Consider the following 24390-nt stretch of genomic DNA (forward strand, 5'->3'; position numbering starts at 1 on the left):
AATGATAGAGCCGGTGGCACGACGGTGGCACGTCTCTATAGAGTCCTTACTAACTTTGTTCCCTCTACTGAGAAGAGGGGTGAGGTGGCAGCTACTAACTGCAGCCCCTAGGAGGGCAGGTTCCATCCTGATTCCAGCGTCGGCCCCAGATCCTGAAGAAAGGACCGGAAGGGGATGAAACTAAACTGTAAGCCGTGTTGAGTAACCCATTTATCTCAGGCAGCGGCCGCGGTCATCCTGGGAACCGCACCGCCACTGGGATCCCGGGTCCCGATCCCCTCTGGGAAAGGAGGAAGCAGTGCCAGGCAGGGAGGAAGGTGCACCGGCAGCCTGCAGCCTCACCTGACGCTCGAAGGGCCCCACCCTTGCTCTCAGGTGTCCCGCTTCCAACCAGGACCCAGCCAGGGCGCGGCGTCCGCCTCTCGCGGCTCCACTTACTTTGTCGCTGGTGCTCTCGGTTTCGTGGTCGCCGCCGGCCGCCTCTCCCTCACGGGGTGGCGGCGACACCGCTTCCCCGGGGCCGGGGCAGCTTCCCCGGTACCTCAGCTCCAACATCTTCCGCTCCCGCGCTGCCGTGGTGGCCTCCTCAAGCACCCCGAAACCCGAGCTGCGCGCGGGGTTCTGCAGGCGGGGCGCCCCGCCACCTCGCAGCCGCGCCCTGGAGTCCCGCGGAGCCGCAGCCACTAACGCGGCCCCACCATAGAGCGGCCGCCGCGCCGGTCACCTCCAAAACGGCATCAACGAGAGAGCGCTCGAGGCCGCCTGCAGCGAGCGCGGCTCCGGCGGAGGTCCCGGGCAGGCTCGGGGAGCCAGGCGCGAGCCGAGAAGGCGGAGACGCGGCCTCCGGTTGCCAGGTGCGCGTCTCCACGCAGAGGCCCAGGTGGGAGGAGGAGAAGGGGCGGGGAGAAAAGGAGGACACTTGACCCGCTTTAGCGCTGCGCTGGGCTCCCGCTGCCGCGCCAGCCCCTCCCGCCCAGCCCCCCGGAGCCGGACTCGGAGCCGGACTCGGAGCCGGCGGGTCCCAGCCCCGCACACTTCTCCCTGCCCAGGCCTCCCGCACCGGGTCTCGCGCCGTAGGCCCCGCCCCTCTGCGCTGCACTGCGGTTCCCACAGCCCCGCCTCCCCGCGAGATGACGTCACGATCCCGGCCCGCGGCCCCGCCCCCGCCTCTGCGTGCTGGCAGGTGGGGGCCTGAGAAAAGGTGGGAGCGGCGGGGCTGGAGGAGGCTGGAGGAGCTGGGAGGCGGAGGCGGAGGCGGGGCCAGCGCGGGCTGGAAGTGAGCTGTGGGAACTTGCAGACTTGTCCCTGGGCCGCTGCGAGGACTGGAGGAGCTACTCAAAGACGCTAGCTAAATGTTGACAGCACTCAACACTGCTCCTTCAAACGCCACCCCGACCATGTCAGCTCGACACGCGCGGCGGGTCGGAGGCTCACCGGACCAGAAACTTGTCTGGCAGGACCGACTGGTTGGCCCCGCGGCATTCCCGCCCAGTGTCATCACCTTGAAAACAGGAGATGCTTTTGCCTCGCTGGGCGTCCAGAGGTGCGTCGGCCAACAGTTCTAATCACAACCGCAGCGCCATCTCCCAGAAACTCGGTACTGAATCTTACAAAGGTCACCACCTAGGATCCCAACACAGTGTGAGATGCTGTGGGGCGCAGTTGCCCTCCAGCTAGTCTCTGAGCAGTGGTGGACCTTGGGCTGCCAAAGAGGGAACAGGAGGGCAAAAAATCTGCGTTAATTCTAGTCCTAATCCTGTTAGAAGGTGATTAGTTTTCTTGACATGTATCCGCCACCTGGTCATTACTGACAAGCTAACAAATGAAAAAAAAAAAAGAGAGAGAGAGAGAGAGAGCAAAGAAAAAAGGCGGGCCTTCACACAGGGCAAGGTTCAGGAAAGCACCCTTATACAAAGAGATCAACTATATAAATTCCTCAAAGTTATTACTGACACGGTAAAAGTAAGTAAGGTGTTGAAAATTTACTAACAAATGAGCAAACCCAAAAGTCAAAGTAGGATGCATTGAAAAGCAGAACACAAAGACATCATTTTACCCTACCAAACGGATCTTTGAAGCTGTGCCGTTAGTTTGGGTTGCAACGTTTTCAAAAGGATGTCAAGAAACCCTAATTTGTTCCTTATGGGAAGGATAGCGGAAATGACAGAGAAGAGCTGAAAATAAGTCCCTACTGAACAGAGAACTATGGGGTGACTGCATTAATAAATTGTCCAATTGTTTGGAGGATCAGAAATGAAGGACTGCTTGATAGTGAAGAAGATAATCAAAATAATGACTGAAGAAGCTAGTGAAGCCAGTAGTAGGGTTTCCCTCTCTGGCTACCACCCTACTCTGCAAAAAGGATTAGAAGTGCTCCATTCTAACTCTGGAAGTCAAGAAGCCTGAGTTCTAGTGCTGCCAATGCCACTAATTGCATGGCCTGGTAAGTTATTAAGCCTCAGTGTCCTCAGCTATAAACGGATAGTAAGGATGGCCTCTGTGGTCCCTTTTAGCTTTTAGACGATCAGAATCCAGCCTTTGGTTTTCCCCATAGCCCAAGAAAAGGAGACCTGGTACACAAGATACCTGAACAACTTCCTGTTTCCCCTTTCCCTAGTCCACTCATGGCCTCTTTGACTTTTTCTCTTTGCTGCAGGAGGAAAAAAGAGAGTGAGAGGGGTGACAAAGGGGAGCAGCAGAGGACAGTAGTGCATGACAGAAGAAACAGTATTCCCCAACCCAGGAAAAGTGGGACCAATGCAAAGACCGCCAAAATAGAATGTGAGGTTCTACTTACCTCACCTTTCTTAAGCTCTGCTCCTTCTTGTATTGTAGCTAAGACAGCAATTTCTTTCAATCTTCTTCATTATAGTTATTACCACTAGTTGAGTGAACAGACTGAGCCCAGACAGCAGGAACTGGCTTATTCATCTTTACAGGTCTAGCTCTTTCCACAGTGCCAAACACCACCCTTCTATAGGTAACAATGTTTGCTGAAGAAGTGAATGAAGAAACGATGGGATGGCAAAGGTACAGCCTAACAAGGAAATATATACACTCATGTGTTGTTTAACAGTGGGGATACATTCTTAGAAATGCATCATTTTGCAACATTACAGGGTGTACTAAACCTAGATGGCATAGCCTACTGCACACCCAGGCTGCATGGTAAAGCCTATTGCTTAGACAACTCTACACAACAGTAAGTATTTGTGTATCTAAACATAGAAAAGGTACTATGAAAATATGGTGTTGTAATCTTATAGGCCACAGTGGTATGTGTGGTCCATTGTTGACCGAAACATTGTTATGCAACCCATGAATGTATAGTATTTATTGTTTCTTCATTTAAAGTCTGTTTTAGACTTACATAGGTACTCACTTTTCTTCATTTTCACTTTATATGAGAGAGAAGTTGATTTTAATACTTATTAAGAGGGATTGTAGTAATGACTTTATTTAAGATACAGTGCAATATACTCAACCACAACTGGCTTCTGAAACTCTGTGTTCTCAGACTTTTTCAATGTCTTTTTTCTTGTTCCTTTTTCTTTCTTTTTTATCTTTCATTTTCATTCAGGGAACTTATGTGTTCTAAATTTATTGTATTTATGTTTGGTGACACAAAATCTGGCGTGTAATGGTTTCTAAGGCTTTACCTGTTAACTGTTCTTGAATTTATCCTGCTGAAGGGCTTCATGGAAACCCTAAGCACGTGCATAGGCCTAATCACATAGTACAACCCAGCCAGCACTTCTTGGATTGATTTTATGATTTTCCAGCCAGGCGTGTTGGCTCACATCTGTAATCCCAGCACTTTGCGAGGCCGATGCATGAATATCTCTTGAGCCCAGAAGTTCAAGACCAGCCTGGGCAACATATAGAGACCCCATCTCTACACAAAAATTTAAAAATTAGCTGGGCATGGTGGCGTGTGCCTGTACTCCCAGCTACTTAGGAAGCTGAGGCAGGAGGACTGCTTGGGCCTGGGAGTTCGAGGCTGCTGTGAGTCCTGTTCACTCTACTGCACTCTAGACTGGGTGACAGAGTGAGACCCTGTCTCAAAAAAAAAATAAAAATTAAAAATTAAAAAAATTAAAAATTTTCAACTTCTAATGAGGAATTTGCTAGAGAGATAAAAGAGAGAGTGCTAACATTATTGTTTATATGGTTTTTATTTTAGATTACTGTTTACCTTCTCTTTTGCTGGAAGTAATAAGAGCATAAGATGCAGAGATGTTGCCTGAAGTAGTGAGAGTAGGAGATGAAGCAATTTGTTACTACTCTTCCCTGAATGTCCTCAGAATGTTCCCAGACTGATAAACATGCCCTTCTGGGGTGGGAATGTGAATCTGAGCTGCTTTTCACATCAGAGGCTCAAAGGTGCCCTGTTGGAATGTCCCCAGCTTGCCAGGGGCGGAAGAAATCTTCCTCAGCCAAGCGTTTCCAGTTGCTTAGCTACCCAAGTTACAGCTTTTGTCGCTTGACCTATCTTTCTCTGTTGCCCTCTGTCAGCTTTGTTTATAAGTTGGAGGTAGGAATTTCTGATTTAGGCCACCAGAGAAACATTTTATGGGAAAATCTTGAAGTATAACTTATATTTACATTTTTATTTTTAATGGAACTGCATAGGAAAACAATGGTGTACTATCAAGTATTGTAGTGACAGAGTATCAGATGAGAGAGTGCTATGGTGTAGTTAGAAGTATGGGGTTTATATACCAAGAACCTGGGTTTGAATCATAGCTTGAAGCTAGCTTGAATCATAGCTTGAATCTAGCTGTGACCTAATTTGCTTTAAGCAACATTTTCATCATACACAGCTGAAGCTGTATCCTGACATGTCCATTCAAAGCTTAAGTAATAATTCTTTACATAACACTTTACAAAGCACTTTCGCATACATTATTTCATTTGTTCTACTCAACAATCTGTAAGCTAGGCATAATAAATATTACTCCTGTTTTATAAGAAAAAAAATCTGAGGTTCAGATGTAAAAGGTTAGAAAGGAAATTTGGGATTGAAAGCTAAGTTTTTATACTTCAAATTCTGCCTGGTTCATAATGTAGTACAAATATATAGCAGCAGAAACAAGCAACTTCTAAAGTTGGGGGTGGGGGATAGTTTGTTATAACAGGCACGTAAATTCTGAAGCTAGCCTGAGTTCAAATCCCAGCTCTGCCACCTACTGGCATTAGGCAATTAGCTTCAGTGTCCTCATGTGCAAAATGAGGATAAGGTAATATTTTCCTCCTAAGATTCTTATGAAGATTAAATTGGTTAATATATGTAAAATACTTAGAATAGTGTCTGGCCGTCGTGAAGCACTACACAAGTGTTACCTATTATTATCATTCATATTATTGAAAGCTACGTTTCTTGAGGAGAACAATATTTGACTTCTAAACTCACTAAACTGCAACACCCCAGAGGACTGTGAAGAAGTAAGAATATGCTGATATTGCTTTGGTGAGGTAGGTAGAAATTATGAAATGGAGTAGGGAGATTTTGCAAACACGTACAAAGAAATCAGCCTACCCAACAGTTAACCCAATTAGTTAATTTGTGCCTTATCCTTCTGAGGTAGTACAATTAATGAATTTGGCTTTCCCCATTATTAACTGAAATCAATTGCTACTCATCTACCTTGTATATAATATGATGACTGTGGAATTCCTCCCATTTCTAGGTTCTTCACTGAATCCTAGTAGCTCTAAGCAAATTACATTTGTTGATTTAATTTCTTTGTAAAGTAGGCAACATATTCTATAATTTTATAAATTGTGCCTTTAAAATGGGTGTATGTGAGCTTTTTATACTGCATGGTTCAAGTATTCTGTTATTGTTGAATATGGCTATATATATATATATATATATAGAGAGAGAGAGAGAGAGAGAGAGAGAGGATATCATTTGGAGAAGTGGAAGAGATTGGTAACTGTCTTTAGAAGGGCCGGATCACTGATTTGCTTCAAACTATATCAATTATCCCTCTTCAACAAATTGCAGAAATCCGGAGGTATCAGTTAAAGTATGTGGCAAAAAACACTGCTTCTGGTTGAGTTGGGCAGACAAGGAACTTATTGAAAGGATGTTAAGAAGTTCACAGAACTCTTGGAAGAACTGAAGAACCCAGCATAGAAAACTGGGAGAAACAAAGGATTTAAAGCAACAGCCAGGATTACAGTCAAAATTATTCCTAACACCTCAATTGAGGCCACCATTGCTAGATCCACTGGAACAGGATATGACAGCTTGCTCTGCCACTGAGGTAGGCACCAGTCACTGGATGCCAGAGTTGCAATTGCTAATCCTTTCTTACTTATGTTTTTTCCGTCACAAACTCTTTTTTATTATTAATAATAGTTTAATAGGAGGAATCATATTCTTGTAAAATGCAATAATAGCCTAAGATCTCTGTGAAAAGAGCCTTACTAATCAGATAAATAAAAGCTTCAGTTTATATCTTTTAGAAGATATAAACATTATACTTCTCTTCTAAGACATCCTACTTATTTATGTTTTAACTCCTCTAAAATCACAGTGCGTCTTACGGTTGGTGAAATAAGAAAACATTGGGTCATAGTTTTATTGGCCATTTTATTTTTCTTCACAGTACATAAAATAATGGTGCATTTAAATCATACATTTATAATGATTTAATTGAGTCTATGAAGTACAACACTTTAAAAATTATTGTTAGGAAGATCACATATCTTGGATTTTTCCAGATAGTCCCAATTACATGTACGTTTTTCTTTCAATGAAGAGTATTTATTAAATATGTAATTATATATATTTTTTATTTTGAAAACCTTTTCACATCTGTATATTCTCATAGCAAAAAAAGAATTTCCCAGACTATATGAGGCCTCATTTTTAGTTTGAAAAATATAGTCAGTAATAAGTTTTTAAAATTATTTCACTAGTGAATGTATTTTATTCCTGCAAATTACAAAAGACTTTTAAAGTTTACATACTTCTGGTAATACCTATTGTTTGTTGCAATTGTCTCCTTTCTCATAGTTTGATTTAGTAAAAAATATTTTTGTCATATTTTCAGAAATATCATTGATTTGCCCCCCAAATTATACTAATATCCCTAATGATTATGGAGATTAATTTCCCCTAAACAACAATAATTTATACATTTGATCATTTTGCATTTGATGCATTTTTATACATTTAACTGGGAGGAGTTGATGAATGGGAGTGGTGAAGACTGTGGCCTCCAGACCGTTGGGAAAATCCTAGAACAGGAAATCTGTTTGAGTGTCTTTGAGTGGACTAGGACTGGTTGTTAACCTAAGATGCTTAAGAAAGACCTAATACAGCAGTGGCATTCTTTTGCTTTATGTTTTTGTTCACAAACCTGGCTTCAGCAGCATACCTTGCAGAGTGTAAGTTCTGTACTATTGCTTTTAGAGAACAAATGCCACAATGATTTACTTCAATTAGGTTTTGCCAAGTTATTTCCAGAATGTTCGAAGAAGAGATTAGTGGTAGAATGAAAACATCTTATGCAAGGACACTTTGAGATTTCATAAGGCAAAGCTTTGCATTACCTTACTTGCAAAGCAAATTTAGACAAATTTGGTGATCTTGTTAAGAGAATAAGTGAACAGTATCAATCTGTATATATGTAGATTAAACAAATTTTTCAGAACTATGGAATCCTTGACAAATATTTATTCATTTGTATTGTTTTTTCTTTTCTTTTCTTTTCTTTTTTTTTTTTTTTGAGACAGAGTGTCACTTTGTCACCCAGGCTGGAGTGCAGTGGTGCAATCATAGCTCACTGCGACCGCAAACTCCTGGGATTAAGGGATCCTTCTGCCCAAGCCGCCCTAGTAGCTAGGACTACAGGCAGGTAACACCATGCCAGGCTAACCTATTTATTTATTTGTAGACAGTCTTGCTATGTTGCTCAGGCTGGTCTTGAACTCCTGGTCTTAAGTGATCTTCCTGCCTTGGCCTCTCAAGGCACCAGGATTACAAGCTTGAGCCATCACCCCTAACCCTGACAAATATTTAAAAAGCGATTCATAAATATTCCAAAACACCAAGAACACATATTATTGTTAACATAGCAGTGTTGGGAAAAATTGATTTGGAAATGAGCAAAAGAAATTTCTGGCTGTTCTTACAGTGGGCCTTAAGCATGCCTAGGGGGCTTGCTAGGCACTATTTGATTTCATAGGGGGATGCACCAATTTTTTTAAAGACGAGGTCTCACTATGTTGTTCAAGCTATGGTACAGTGGCTGTTCACAGGCTCAGTCATAGTGCACTACAGCCTTGAACTCCTCTTGGACTCAAGTGATCTTCCCACCTCAGCTGCTGGAGTAGCTGGACCGCAGGTGCACACTACCATGCCCAGCCCGGGGTGCACCTTTGATTGTCTTTGATCAAATAGGCTATTTCGCAACTCTGTTGGAATAAAAAAAGTGCTTTCTGGAAAACTGATAACCATGTTCTTGTTCATGGCAATGTAAGTGAATTTTGTCTGATAGCGAATATAAATCATTTTAAGTCAAAACCCATTTGAACTAATTTTTAATATATCTCTAGTTCTCTCATTTGTAAATGCATTAAATAAAATCTTTGATATGTGTTCATTTTATATTTGTATAAGATTTGTGATTTTCGCACTTTTGGAAATGATACTTTAGCTATAGTAATAATGCATGTTTGTTTTTATTCAATAAATATTCATCTACATACGTAACAAATATTTATTGAGTACCTACAATGTCAGTGCTAGGCACTATATAGCATATATATACATGTGTATATACACAAATGATACATAAATACACACTAGAGTTAAAAAGTTAAACAATACAGTATTATCTAGAACATATAACAACATAAAGTTGATTTTCCATCTTTCTGGAAACACTTCTTTCCCTAGAAATAACCACTGTTGTTAACTGTTTGCCAGAGTTTCTTGCAGATCTGTTTCTTATATAAGTATATATGCACATGTATATATTCTACATAATGTTCTGTGACATAATTTTTTATTTAATGTTATGCCTTAAAACACTGTTTGTGTTTATAAGTACGTTCTAATTATTTAAAATCATTATATATATGCATGGTGTTACTGTACCATATTTTATTTAGCCATTTGTACAACAGACATTTAGGGATTTCCCCGATTTTGTAATTATTAAAATAACACTGCAGTAAACATCCTTGAACATATATTTATCAAACGTGCAATTCTATAGATACCTAAACATGGAGCAATAGATCAAAGAATATGTGCATTCAGTGCTTGGATAAATTCTACAGGATTTCCCTCCCAGATGGCTGTACCAATTGTTATATGTTGATTAACTCAGATTCCTATTATAATGCCTCTGAGGATGATGTGGGGGTGGAGATAGAAATATGTTAGATAGAATAGGTTGTGCCACTAACTTGTCTAACTGGTGCGTGGGCTTGTCCTTTCTTTAATTCTAACACCAACTGCGAGAATTGCTTGTTTTAGAACTTCCACTCGAGAAAGCTGAGGCCAAATGCAGGAAATTGCAGTTTTCGCAGTTTTCTTTCATTTCCCCTCACCCGCCTACTCTGCTATCACACGGAGATCCAAGTTACATCAGATCCTTCTCCTCTCCCAGCTCCATTACTTACCAACAGCCATCTCAGGCAGGCTGGGTTTTACTTTGTGTCTTCCTCCATTCAGGGTGCGGTAACAAAGTAACATAAACGGGGTGGCTTAAACAATGTATGCTTATTTCTCACAGTTCTGGAGGCTGGGAAATCTGAGGTCAATGTCCTGGCAGATCTAGTGTCTGGTGAGGGCCCTCTTCCTGGTTTGCAGATAGCTGTCTTCTCATTGTACCCTTACAGGATGGAGAACAGAGAAATAGACAGAAAGAGAGAGATAGAGAGAATGAGAAAGAGAGCATGCTCATGTCTGTTCTTCTAAGGGCACTCATCCTATCATGAGGACTGCACTCCAATAAACTGATTTTCTCCCAACGGCCCCATCTCCAAATACAATCACACTGGGAATTTTAGGGTTTCAATATGTGAATTTGGAGGTGACGCATTTAGTCCATAGTACTTTGTTTTAGAGTTTTTTCTCCAGACATGAGTTTGACAGCACATACCCCTGCTGATGTGGAGGAAGAGTGGTAGACAGTTGTGGCCCCATACTTTGAAACCAAGGATGCAGCCCTGATGAATCACCTTTGAAGTCATTCTTTCCTTTTCTTGAAGAATAGTTCCTGTTTGCAGTCAAATCGCTCTATTGTAACTGTCCTGTAGAATTTAAGTCCGACAGCCTTTCTTCATTTTGTCCTGTCTCCATCTCCTTCAGTTCAAACTGGTAGTATTTCTGCTAATATAATTCTATAATCTTTTTTATCAAGTGATAGTCTAGCCACACTCTTGGTGTCCTCTTCCAAACGTGCCTTCACATATTTTGCAATACGGACAGGCTGAAAATTTTCCAAATCTTTAAGCTCTGGTTCCTTTTTGCATAACAATTTCTTCTTCAATTCATTTCTCACTTCTTGCATTTTACTAAGCAAGAGGAACCAAGACACGCCTGTAGCATTTGGCTTAGAAATCTGCATAGCTAAATGTCCAGTTTAATCGCTTGCAAGTTCTGCCTTTCACAAAACACTAGGACACAACTCTAACAAGTTCTTTGTCATTTTGTGACAAGAATCACCTTTCCTCCTGTTTCCAAGTTCCTCTTTCCATCTGAGATCTCCTCAGAATGGCCTTTAACACCTATATTTCTGTCAACAGTCCCTTCATGACCGTCTAGGATTTTTTTCTAGCATGCACCTCAAAACTCTTCTGACCTCTACCTGGTACCCAGTTTTAAAGCCTCTTCCACATTTTCAAGTATAGTTTGCAACACCCCATTCTATATACCAAAATCTGTATTAATTAGCTTGGGCTGCCATCACAAAATACATAGACTGATGGCATAAACAACAGGAACTTATTTTCTCACAGTTCTGAGGCTGAAAGTCAAGATCACAGTACCGGCATGACTGGTTTCTGTTGAGGGCCCTCTTCCTGGCTTGCAGACGGTTGCCTTCTTGCTATGTCCTCACACGGTGAAAAGGAGAGCTATCCGGTGACTTTTCTTATAAGGACACTAATCCTATCAGATCATGGCCTTACCCTTATGACCACATGTAACTACAATTACTTGTCATTACAGAACAGAATATTTAAGAGGCTACAAGAAGTGGAATCAACATATATTGCTGAACAGCTGCATGTGGGAAAGAGGTGGGGGGGCGGTGGTGAGGAATTAAGAACCATAAGCACGTTTTAGACTTGTGTGGCCGGATGGTGTCATTCCTGGAGACTGGGACTACAGGAGGAGAAACAGGGTTGAAGGAAGATGGAAGAGAAAAAATGAGGTGCCTAGTAAGTATTAGGCACTATTGGTCATTTTACATATGATATATTTAATCCCTACCACAGACATGTAAGGTTAATCTACTGATCATTTAGATGAGGACAAGGAGAGAGTCACTTCCCCAAGTTCAAACGAGAATCAAGAATCAGTACAGAAGTTACATCTGCCGCCCAGACCCTGCCCTCTCTGCTCCGCCCACTGGCTGGCTCTATGTCCATGCTCACACATGGATACTTCCAGGAGGCTGTGACACATCTCGGGCAGGTGGCAGCAGGAAGCCGAACTTGCTAGTTTTAAGAGCTGGAGATACTTACTTGCAAACCATTAGTATAAAGACAGTTATAGAAGAAGTGGTCAGAATAAGAAAGTAAGATAATTTCTTCATAATAAGCCAAAATGTAAGGGCCTCAATCATATCCTATCTCATATCAGAAGCATCAGGATATTTTCCACATTCTATGAAGCACTTTGATCAGTTATAAGTAGCAATTCGAATTTGGGCAATAAGCTAATTGATAATTTCCTACCAGATGGCTGCATTGGGTGTTTTATAAAGAGTAGCTGGAAATGTAGGATTACCTGTGAATTCCCAACTGTTTTCTGAACACAGTAGCTTCACTTATTCAGAGATGTAAAGATAGGTATTTCAAAATTTATTTTTGCAACTCTCATAATTATTATTAAATATTGTTTTTATTCATAATGTTTAATAGTTTAATCTCTTTCACATTTTAGGAACTATTTCATGCATATTGTTTAAATGCATCATATTTGAAAAACCAAGTATCCTAACGTGGAACCTGGGATATTTATTCATTTCACAACTATTCATTGAATTTCTGTTCTGTGCCACATACTATTCTAGGTGTGGATCTATGACAGCTAACCTGACAGACAAAATCACTTACCCCTTGGAGCTTATATTCTTGGAAAGGTGGAGAGAGGAAAGACAGACAATAAACAAATGAATATATAAATTGTTAGCTGGTAGGTTCTATGGAGAAATATAAAACTGCTAGATGGGAAGGTAGGGGATTATGATGGGGTGGTGGGGTAAAATGGGGGAGGGCAGGGGTATTCTATTTTATTTAGAGTGGTTAGAGGAGACCTCACTTGTCAGGTGCAATTTGAGCCCCAGACTGAAGGAAGTGAAGTAGTGAATCTCGCGAATAATCCAGGTAAAGAACAATCAAGGTAGAGAGAACAACTGCAAAGGCTCTGAGGCATGAGTTTGCTAAACATCATCTGGAATCAAAAAGGAGGTCAGCGTAGCGACGGCTGAATGAGTGAAAAGAAGATGATCAGGGGCTAGCCTGACTTGGAGCGTGTGTTGCTGGATCATGTAAGCCCTTGTAGAACTGATTAAGGACTTACACTCTGAATGAGATAAGCACCCGGAGAGAGGAAGCCATCAGAAGGTTTTGGTTTGTTTTATTTTTTGTGGAGACAGGATCTCACTATGTTGCCCAGTCTGGTCTCAAACTCCTGGCCTAAAGTGATCCACCTTGGCCTCCCACAGTGCCGGGATTACAGGTGTGAGCCACTGCATCTGGCCCACTGGAAGATTTTAAGAAGAGGGATGGCATGATCACCTAAGTTGTGAAAGGATCGTCCTGGTGCCATGTGGAGCATTGACTGTAGGCGTTAAGATAGAATCAGAAAACCAGTTGGGAGGCTTCTGAGATGATGGTGGCTTGTGCCAGCTTGTAAATTAAGGAGGTAGTGAGAAAGCATCAAATTCTTTATGGTTTGAAGGTTGAGCCAACAGAATTTTCTTTTGGTTTGGAGGCAGGATGTCACAGAAAGACACCAAGGTTTTTGGTCTGAACAACCAGAAGGATGGAACGTCTGTTAGAGAGATGAAGACTATAGGGGCAGTGGGATGTAAGTTTGTGTGGTCTTAACCATGAGTCTACCTGTGAGCATGTGGTTGTTAAGAAGTATAGACTATGAAATTAAGTCTTTGTATCCAGAAAGTAGGGTCTGGCTGTGAAATCTCTGGGCTCCTCACATGGGCTTAGGAGAAGCAGGGGACACCTCAGTATCTACACAGCTGCAGTGGGCCCTACAAAGCATAATGTGCTCATATACTTGTAGAAAACTTCCAAGGGATGTGTGGATTCTGAGCCTCCCCCTTTTAAATTTCAACTGTGGCATTATATACATATAGTAAAGGTCACATATGTTAAGGGCAAAACTTGAATTTTTACATATGCATACACCCATGAAACCAGCATCCCAAATCAATGTTTAAAATATTTCCATTGCCCAGAAAAGTTCCCTCAGTGCCTTTGCCAGTCTATACGGATTCCCCTCTTTCTGCAGAGGTAGCTACTATCCTAACTTCTGTCACCAAAGATTTCTTTACTTGTTGGACTTTATATAAACAGAATCATACAGTATGTGCTCATTTACATCTGATTTATTTTAATCATCTTATCTATGAGTTTCATCCACGTGATGTGTGTAGCAATAGTTCCTTTTACATATTTTATATTTTTCAATGATGTATAAATTGTATAAATAAACCAAAATGTACTTATTCATCCTGGTGTAAATGGACATTGGCTTGTTTCCAGTTTGGGGATATTATTCATAAAGCTACTGAAAGCATTCATAGAAGTGTCTTCTGGTGGACTTGCACTCATTTTTCTTGCATATACACCTATGAATGAAATTTGCTGAGTCATTGCCTCTCTTTTTTTTTTTTTTTTTTTTTTTTTTTTTGAGACAGAGTCTCGCTTTTGTTGCCCAGGCTGCAGTACAATGGCATGATATCTGCTCACCCCAACTTCTGCCTGCCGGGTTCAAGCGATTCTGCTGCCTCAGCCTCCCGAGTAGCTAGGATCACAGGTATGTGCCACCGCGCTCAGCTAATTTTGCATTTTTAATAGAGACGGGGTTTCGCCATGTTGGTCAGCCTGGTCTCGAACTCACGACCTCAGGTGATCCATCCACATCGGCATCCCAAAGTGCTGGGATTATAGGCATGAGCCACCGCACCCAACCGAGTCATTCTCTTTTAAAATGTTTGTAACTTGACATCATTCTTATTCAAATGAAACCTGTATTTTTTTAAAAAGTCCCCTATCAACCAGAACAAAACTCTGTACTTCAGCACTTTGTCACATCTCCTACAGACAAATCTACTCCTCAAAGAATTTTTAATAATAGATGATTTAGTATTAATGTACACACTTTTATATAATTATTAATATCTACACTTTTATATTATAGGCCAGGCACCATGCCACATTCTTTACTTGAGCTCATGTAATCATCAGAAGAACTCTTTGACGTACACACTATTATTTTCCCCATTTTACAAACAAGGAAATGGAGGCATTAAGTTGAGGGATTTGCTTGCTGTCTTGCAGGTGCTAAATGGTACAGCCAGGATTCAGCCAGGTCCCATTCTTACTGCAAGAGTTTGTGGGAAGTACTTTTGTTTTCTCCCACAGCTTACCTTCAGCTACCTGTTGCTACCATGTTCTCCTCAGCCTTGCCTTGCAGCATCTCCACCTCCCATCCTCCACCCACTTGACGCCATTTCTCTTCCTTTTTACACGGTACAATTCAGCGCATCCCAGCTGTCTCAGTTGAGCTTCTTACTCTTACTATTTCAAATATGCAAAAGCCTTTATCCTGAAGCTGACTATTCTCAGCAAGCAAAGATACCTCAATTACCAACCAACATCCACCTTCTTGAGAAGGGCAGATGGGGTGTTTGTATGGGAAAAGGGGAATACTTTGAAATAATATAAGTTGTGTTTTCCTGTCAGATGTGTCTTTGAAAAGATGTTTGTTTTGTTTTTGTTTTCAACCGTCTTCTTTTCACTTCTCTTTCCCTGGTGTGTGGTAGGTAGGTGGTCTAGTATTTTGGTGATTGATGGGACACGAAGGATGATAGAAATAGATGTGGCAAAGATGACTCCAAGGCTTTGATCTCGGAGACTACTAGAGAATGACTGTGTTTGCCAACGGCAGGGAAATTGAAAAGAGCTGCTCATTCCTCCCAACCCCCAAAGGAATTAGCAGCTGTGGGAGCTGAGAATTTTTTTGGGACATGGAAGTTTGGAGAGGATAATGCAACACTGCAGTAAACACATTCAGGTCGTGGTAGTTGTGTGAGACTGTGGTACAAGTGGAGAAACGAAGATTGCACATAGAAGACTTAGGAATTGCCAGCATAGAGGTGGGGGCTGAAGCAGCAACTGGAAAGTATTCTTCAAAGAATGAGGGTGAAAAGGGCTGACTGAGTGGGGCAAGGAGAACTGTGGGAATCCAGGAATGGTAATAAGAAAAAAAAAAAAAACGGAGATGGAGAGGTAAGAAGAGAATCTGAATGTTATAGCATTATGGAAGCCAAAGAAGAAAAATGTTCAATAACAGCAGCTAACACTTATAAGCCTTTAATAATGACATGCATTATTTCAGTTAAAATTCTCAAAAACCATGTGATCGAAATACTGTTATTTCACCTGTCCTCACTGATGGACATAGTTTATTGAGGTTAGATAATTTGTCTAGAGTCATACAGCAAGTAATCATATCAAGATTAGGTGGACCATAGGATCACGGCCTGTAAGTACTCTATAGGATGCATTAGAGAAGCCAAAGTTTAGATACAATGGCTAATAGTTATATAATCTTTATTGTGTCCCAGGCTCTGTTAGATGCTTTTTTATACTTACTGAATTCTGACACAATTTTCAGATCTGCTATCCCCAAACCAAGGTGTAAGGATGTATTGCATGACTCACCCAAGACCACACAGTTATGAAATAATGGAATTGGAATTAGAACCCTGTCAGTTTGTTTCAGAATTTATACCAAAAAAAAAAAAAATGTTTAAGAGGGGGAAAAAGTCATCTTTCCATTTTAGCAGTTAAAAAACATTCAGTCTTTTTGTTTCCTACAGTAGATCTTTTCAATTTATTCCTCGTATCTAACTGAAATTTTCTATATTTTGATCAGCATCTCCCCAACCACTATTCTCCATGACCCCAGCCACTGGTAACCATCATTCTACTCTCTGCTTTTATGAGTTCATTGTTTTTGTAGTTGCTGTTGATTTTCAGACAGAGTCTCTATATGTTGCCCAGGCTCGAGTGCAGTAGTATGATTTTGACTCTCTGCAACCTCTGCCTCCTGGGTTCAAGCCATTCTTGTGCCTCAGTCTCCCCAGTAGCTGGGATTATAGGCATGCACCACCATGCCCACCTAATTTTTTTTTTTTTGTATTTTTACTAGAGATGGGCTTTTGCTATGTTTCCCAGGCTAGTCTCAAACTCCTGGTCTCAAGTGATCTGCCCGCCTCAACCTCCCAAAGTGTTGGGATTATAAGCATGAGCCACTGCACCTGACCTTGTTTTTGTTTTTTTTTTAGATTCACATATAAGTGAGATCACGCAGTATTTGTCTTCCTGTGTGCGGTTCAGTTCATTTAACATAATGTCCCTGTTTTTGCTGCAAATGCTAGAATTCCCCTCTGTATTAAGGCTAAATAGTATTCCATTATGTACATATATCACATTTCCTTTATCCATTCATCCGTTGATTCCATATTTTGGCTATTGTGAATAGTACTGCAATAAACATAGTGCCGATGTCTCTTCCACAAACTGATTTCATTTCCTTTTTATATACACCTAGTAGTGGGATTGCTGGATCTGAAAGCCACCGTCTTAACCTCTGCTAGATGTCTCATACTTTCTCTCTCTGCTCTGTGTCCACCTTGCAGTCTTAGTCTCTAGAAAATCATATCTATTTCATGACTGCCTGCTATCTTCCCCCTGCCATCCCCAACTTTTTCTTTTCAACCATAGAAAAGAACTTGGAGTTTCTGAAGGGCCAGTAGTCTCAGTTGAGCAGATTTTAATTATAAGTGGAAAATCACTGACAGCCCTAACGTGGCAAAGATGTTAATCATGTAGGTAAAATTTTCTTCTATCCTTTCTCGTTTATTTTTCTCTCTGATGAAAGCCAGGACGAATATTATATATTTCTCACTGCTTCTTAGGTGAGAAATGCCACCTATGAATGGTTAGGGAGCAGTGGTTAAAATGGAAGTTTATGTGTTTATTATAACCAGAATGTAGACTTGCCAGGTGTAGCAGATAAAAATACAGGATGCCCAGTTGAAATTGAATTTCAGTAAAACCATGAATAATTTGTTTAGCATAAGTATGTCCCATGTAGTATTTGGAACGTACTTAAGTTATTAAGAAATTATCTTAGGCAGTTACAGAGGGTAAAAGAGTTCTCGGTGAAATTTTCCTTTAATAAAAAGCAGCCCCAAACCACTTCTTTTCTAACAGAAAGCAGCCTGAAAAGTCAAGTTGCAAGCATAGATATGCAAGCTATGTAAATGTTGGCAGGTGTACCTGGAAGCTAGGTATATTCAATATGGCAATCCCTGCTCCCTTTTCTTTGTCACCACATGTGTGGGTGTCCTGGCACTGGCCAGGTAAAGACACATATGCAGATGTCATGGTGACAGCCAGGTACAAGCCGCATTTGCTTAATAAAAGATCAGGATGGGAGGGCCAGTCTTCTGCAGGCTATATAAATGGCACACCTGGTCAAACCAATCCCCTGGGCCTTATGTAAATCAATCAGCGCCTCCTCAAGCCTCTGTATAAAATCAGTCAAATCTTGCCCCAACCTGGAAACCATTTTGGGCAACCGTTTTCTCAACATGAGGAAACTTTCTCTGTTTCTCCTCTTCTTTGTCTATTAAACTGTCCACTCCTAAACCCACTCCTTGTGTGTGTCCGTGTCCTAAATTTTCCTGGCACGAGACAATGAACCCTGGGTATTTGCCCCAGACAATGGAGCCATTTCAAAATTTCACTGGACATCTTGTATTTTATCTGGCAACTCTACCAGACTGTGAATTCACATCAGCTTTTCTCTATTTGGTATTTAAATTAATTCAAGCTAGCAATTCATGGCACAAAATGAGAAATGGCACAAAATGTTGTCTCTGGAATTTTGGTCCCTTTGAACTCTTCTGGAGATATTTATAAACTGTACTTTCTGAATATTCTGATACTATGAGCAGCAGGAGACAGGATGCACACATTTTCCAGAGAATGGGACATGCAGATGGATCTAACACTCAACAAAATTATGTTTATGTATGCTATGGTCCGAATGTTTATGTCCCCCCAAACTCATATATTGAAATCCTCACCCCTAAGGTGATGGTATTAGGAGATGGGACCATTGGGAGGTGATTAAGTTTTGGGGATGGAACCCTCGATAATGAGATTGTGCTCATATAAAAGAGGCTCAAGGGATACTCTTTCCTCCTTCCAGCATGTGAGGACGGAGCAAGAAGGTGCCACCTAGAGCCAGAACACAGTTCCTCCCCAAATGTAGAATCTGCTTTGATCTTGAACTTCCCAGTCTCCAGAACTATGACAATGAATTTCTATTATAAGCTACTTAGTTTATAACAGATTAAGTAGACTAAGACAGTGTTATGATTTGAGTTTGAGCAACTCATGACTGTCTGGTTTCACAGTGAATTTGAGTATTCACTGGCTATATCTATCTAACTAAAAATAAGGGTCAATTCTGTGATTTTTGTATTTATTTAAATCAGACAGATAACTATTCAAAGTCTCCCCCAATGCCTCTCCTTTTTAGTTTTAAATATCTGATTTAGTCTTGACATAACCTACTTTTCTATTGTTACTCACTTTTTCATTTTCTGTAGTACTCTACTAATTTCAGACCCCCTCCCCCCTTTTTTTTTTTTGAGACAGAGTCTAGCTGTGTCACCCAGGCTGGAGTGCAGTGTTGTGATCTTGGCTCACTGCAACCTATGCCTCCTGGATTCAAGCAATTCTACTGCCTCAGCCTCCCGAGTAGCTGAGATTACAGGCACATGCCCCCATACCTGGCTAATTTTTCTATTTTTAGTAGAGACAGGGTTTCACAATGTTGACCAGGCTGGTCTCGAACTCCTGAGATCAACTAATATGTCCCCCTTGGCTTCCCAAAGTGCTGAGATTACAGGTGTGAGCCACCATGCCCAGCCCAGACCCCTTTTCTTATGTATAAAATCAATTAAAGATATCTGATTAGAAACAAACACTATTGCAATTGTGATGGGTAGAATTTGTATGCTGATGTGTGATTTTCCTAATGTGGCTTCTTTTGCTGATAGATATAATGTTTTTATACTTTTTGACAGTTAAGAGTACCTATTGTATCAGTAACAAGTCCAAAAGAGAAATAAAAGGAATTGATTCTTTGTCATTTATTTATTTAGACAACAGATATTTACTCTGAGCCTGGTGGATACAGCCATGAAGAAGAACAGCTAGTCTTTATTTGTGCTATCCTTTTCCCAGAGCTTTCCATGTCAGTCATTGAACCCTCACAATGCTCTTATGAATGGGTACTTCAGTAATCATCATCTATTTTACAGATCAGGAACCAAAGCAAGGAGAGGTTGAATAACTTGCCCAAGGGCACTTTCTTAGAAAACGTCAACAGGACACATGCAGTTTAGTGTTAAAGCCCATTCTCTTAAAATTCACAGCTTCTAGGTGAACAAAACAGGCATGGTCCTTGCCCTTAGGTAGCTTACAATACTCTCAGGTGCTATTTGCTTTAATAAAATATGCTATTGTGAATAGTGCCGCAATAAACATACATGTGCATGTGTCTTTATAGCAGCATGATTTATAATCCTTTCGGTATATACCCAGTAATGGGATGGCTGGGTCATATGGTACATCTAGTTCTAGATCCTTGAGGAATCGCCATACTGTTTTCCATAATGGTTGAACTAGTTTACAATCCCACCAACAGTGTAAAAGTGTTCCTATTTCTCCACATCCTCTCCAGCACCTGTTGTTTCCTGACTTTTTAATGATCGCCATTCTAACTGGTGTGAGATGGTATCTCATTGTGGTTTTGATTTGCATTTCTCTGATGGCCAGTGATGATAAGCATTTTTTCATGTGTCTGTTGGCTGTGTGAATGTCTTCTTTTGAGAAATGTCTGTTCATATCCTTTGCCCACTTTTTGATGGGGTTGTTTGTTTTTTTCTTGTAAATTTGTTTGATTTCTTTGTAGGTTCTGGATATTAGCCCTTTGTCAGATGAGTAGATTGCAAAAATGTTCTCCCATTCTGTAGGTTGCCTGTTCACTCTGATGGTAGTTTCTTTTGCTGTGCAGAAGCTCTTTAGTTTAATTAGATCACATTTGTCAATTTTGGCTTTTGTTGCCATTGCTTTTGGTGTTTTAGACATGAAGTCTTTGCCCATGCCTATGTCCTGAATGGTACTACCTAGGTTTTCCTCTAGGGTTTTTATGGTATTAGGTCTAACATTTAAGTCTCTAATCCATCTTGAATTAATTTTCGTATAAGGAGTAAGGAAAGGATCCAGTTTCAGCTTTCTACTTATGGCTAGCCAATTTTCCCAGCACCATTTAATAAATAGGGAATCCTTTCCCCATTTCTTGTTTCTCTCAGGTTTGTCAAAGATCAGATGGCTGTAGATGTGTGGTATTATTTCTGAGGACTCTGTTCTGTTCCATTGGTCTATATCTCTGTTTTGGTACCAGTACCATGCTGTTTTGGTTACTGTAGCCTTGTAGTATAGTTTGAAGTCAGGTAGCGTGATGCCTCCAGCTTTGTTCTTTTGATTTAGGATTGTCTTGGAGATGCGGGCTCTTTTTTGGTTCCATATGAACTTTAAAGCAGTTTTTTCCAATTCTGTGAAGAAAGTCATTGGTAGCTTGATGGGGATGGCATTGAATCTATAAATAACCTTGGGCAGTATGGCCATTTTTAGACTTGGAATCAACCCAAATGTCCATCAGTGACAGACTGGATTAAGAAAATGTGGCACATATACACCATGGAATACTATGCAGCCATAAAAAAGGATGAGTTTGTGTCCTTTGTAGGGACATTGATGCAGCTGGAAACCATCATTCTTAGCAAACTATCACAAGAACAGAAAACCAAACACCGCATGTTCTCACTCATAGGTGGGAACTGAACAATGAGATCACTTGGACTCGGGAAGGGGAACATCACACACCGGGGCCTATCATGGGGAGGGGAGAGGGGGGAGGGATTGCATTGGGAGTTATACCTGATGTAAATGATGAGTTGATGGGTGCTGACGAGTTGATGGGTGCAGCACAGCAACATGGCACAAGTATACATATGTAACAAACCTGCACGTTATGCACATGTACCCTAGAACTTAAAGTATAATAATAATAAAAAATAAATTTAAAAAAATAAAATAAAATAAAGTATACTATGTGCAAAACCCAAGACTGATTAATTCAAGGTAAATATACCTACTGACTTTCAAAGCATGTGAATGTGTATTTGCACTTGTTAGTTTTTCATCTTATTATGGGGCAGTAATATTTTAAAAATCACAGCTATTAGTAAAATATTCAGTAATTTTGGTCTCGTCTAAAGTGCTTATGTTTGATTATGCATATTTCTTAAATATGGACAAAAATCCAGGAAGACATTAAAATACAAATCAATCTGAGCTTTATATGAAACTATTCTTATTAATGTGACATCTATGCAGAAACATTTCATAAATACTTATGAGTTGAAAGGTTAACATAATTTAGTAAACCATGACTAATCACCCATTCAGCCTGTTTTCCATGCTAAGAATTCTTAGAATTCAGATCTCCACTTCTCAGAAACCAATTAGTCTTACTTACCCCAAAGTCATTGAACTAGTGGGCTAGATATCTGTCTTGAGGTACTGTGCACCATATCTATCTGGTTTATTTGTCTACATAGAATAATTCACTTCATCTCTTTCAGAATAATAATGTTTTTCAAATTTCCTTGCACATTTTGTATAAAGACTTTTAAAGGATCTTTCCTATTTTTTTATTTGTAGGTAGTATTTGAGTTTTCTCCCTTTCCACTTATTCTTTTAAAATAAAGTATTCTGAATTTTATGATAAACCCAATATGTTTTTTAAATCTTAATTCTCCACTTTCTGACTCCTCAATTCTTGCAGTTCTTTGTAGGGTGTATTCTATGTACTTATTCAAAATAAATATCAAGAAATCCAAGTTTGCCTGGATTAAAACACACACACACACACACACACACACACACACACACACACACACCCATTGCCCTATAAATGAATGATTTATTTATAGTATTACTTTAAAGAGCAAGTTTCTCCTGGCTTATTTAAAATCTTGTCCTAAACACACGTACTTTAAAGAAGATATTTATTTTTTGACCTCAATCCATCTGACCTAAGGAAGTTAAACTTTCCAATAATTCTAGACTTTCCCTGGTCATCATCACCATGCATAGGAGGGCAGTAGTGAAGATGGTAGAGGGAGGGAGGAAAAACCCAGAGGTGGGAAGCTTGACCTGACAACTTAAGCCATTTTGGAAAATTGGCTTCTAGCAGCTGACAATGGTAAAGCTATGTAATCCAGTGGTTAGGGGCATGGGCTTCCCAGGCAGACGGCCCTGGCCGTCTGTTTTGCTTCTGACTGTTTTACTTCCCTGCCATGGGCTTTAAGCAAGCGATTTAAGCTCTATAAACTTGGTTTTTTATCTGTAAAGTTGAAGGAATAGTACTGTAGTCTTCATAGATTTGGTCTGAAGTTTGTAATATAACAAATAATTTCTATTTATACCAGTATTTAAGACTTGTTATTCCAATTAACAGTTTCATTCAGGTATTGCAGTTATTGAATACCATTGGCTAGCTCAATTGAGCAGGAAAGAAAAGACGTTATTTTAATTGTATCTAGTAGGATGGTATCACTTAAACACATTATTCCTGTTTTCACAGGCTGCCCACAAAGTCATAAATAATTTGGTGCCCCCCCACAAAATCCTTAAGTACAAACAGTGTTTCTTTCAAGGAGAAAGTTAAAAGCAGATAATAAGAACCTACCTTCTCTAAACTCATTTCAAAATGTTTGTTAGGAAAAGATTTCTTTGCTTTCTTCTTCTTGAGACTTGCATTCAAAAGAAAAAACTAAATTTAGAGTATCAGCTACCTGCATAACAAAAATAAGTTGGAGTTCCATCTATCATTACTCTGCCAACTTGATCTTCAGACTCATCCAGAAACAATCTTAAAGATCTATATCTGAATCCAAACCCAAAGTCCATAAATCAACATGTCTTGTGACTAGGGAGATGAAGGGAACAATGGCAGCCTAAGGGTTATTTATTTAACAGTTATCAGAATAATTACTTTAATTTTTTTTTCCTGGCCAAAACTGAATTTTATGGGGTTTTGGTTGGTTTGTTTATTAATTGTTAGCCTTTGGGATGGTTATATTCTTTTTCCAGGATTTGGATTTCCATGAGATCTTGGGAAACTCTTACATAGTGTTGAGCACAAGCCCCTCAAAATCTGGCCAAAAACTGGCCCCAAAATTGTCCATAAACAAAATCTCTGCAGCACTGTGACATGTTCATGATGGCCATAACGCCCACGCTGGAAGGTTGTGGGTTTATGGGAATGAGGGCAAGGAACACCTGGCCCGCCCAGGGCAGAAAACTGCTTAAAGGCATTCTTAAGCCACAAACAATAGCATGAGTGAACTGTGCCTTAAGCACATGCTCCTGCTGCAGTTAACCAGCCCAACCTATTCCTTTAATAAGGCCCATCCCTTCGTTTCCCATAAGGGATACTTTTAGTTAATATCTATAGAAACAATGCTAATGACTGGTTTGCTGTGAATAAATATGTAGGTAAATCTCTGTTCAGGGCTCTCAGCTCTGAAGGCTGTGAGACCCCTGATTTCCCACTTCACACCTCTATATTTCTGTGTGTGTGTCTTTAATTCCTCTAGCGCCACTGGGTTAGTATCTCCTTGACTGAGCTGGTCTCAGCAAGTGGTGTCCATCATGGGAGCTCAAATCCAGGTCGAAGGGTCACCAGAGTGATGGTTGGAGAACGTGGAACTAGCTGGAGGACACCTAAGTACCCTT

General features: G+C 40.5%; 1 protein-coding gene and 1 long non-coding RNA gene across 3 annotated transcripts in view; one reads left to right on the forward strand and one right to left on the reverse strand.

Annotated features, from left to right (window-relative positions):
* Positions 1 to 1102, reverse strand: part of CDS1 (CDP-diacylglycerol synthase 1) — a 73643-nt gene extending 72541 nt beyond the window's left edge. Inside the window, exon 1 of the mRNA XM_015138375.3 lies at positions 439 to 1102. Coding sequence (XP_014993861.1) covers positions 439 to 555 — 117 coding nt within the window. The 5' untranslated portion in view covers positions 556 to 1102. The remainder of the gene's footprint in view (positions 1 to 438) is intronic.
* On the forward strand, positions 49 to 24390 carry LOC144340973 (uncharacterized). Of its 2 annotated transcripts, none has more exons than XR_013417510.1 (3): positions 49 to 187; positions 14136 to 14254; positions 24252 to 24390. It is a non-coding gene; the product is annotated as an uncharacterized LOC144340973 (long non-coding RNA). The 2 variants fall into 2 exon arrangements; XR_013417511.1 differs by lacking the exon at positions 49 to 187 and adding an exon at positions 2308 to 2443.

The sequence above is a fragment of the Macaca mulatta genome, chromosome 5, assembly GCF_049350105.2.
Source record: "Macaca mulatta isolate MMU2019108-1 chromosome 5, T2T-MMU8v2.0, whole genome shotgun sequence".
NCBI lineage: Eukaryota > Metazoa > Chordata > Mammalia > Primates > Cercopithecidae > Macaca > Macaca mulatta.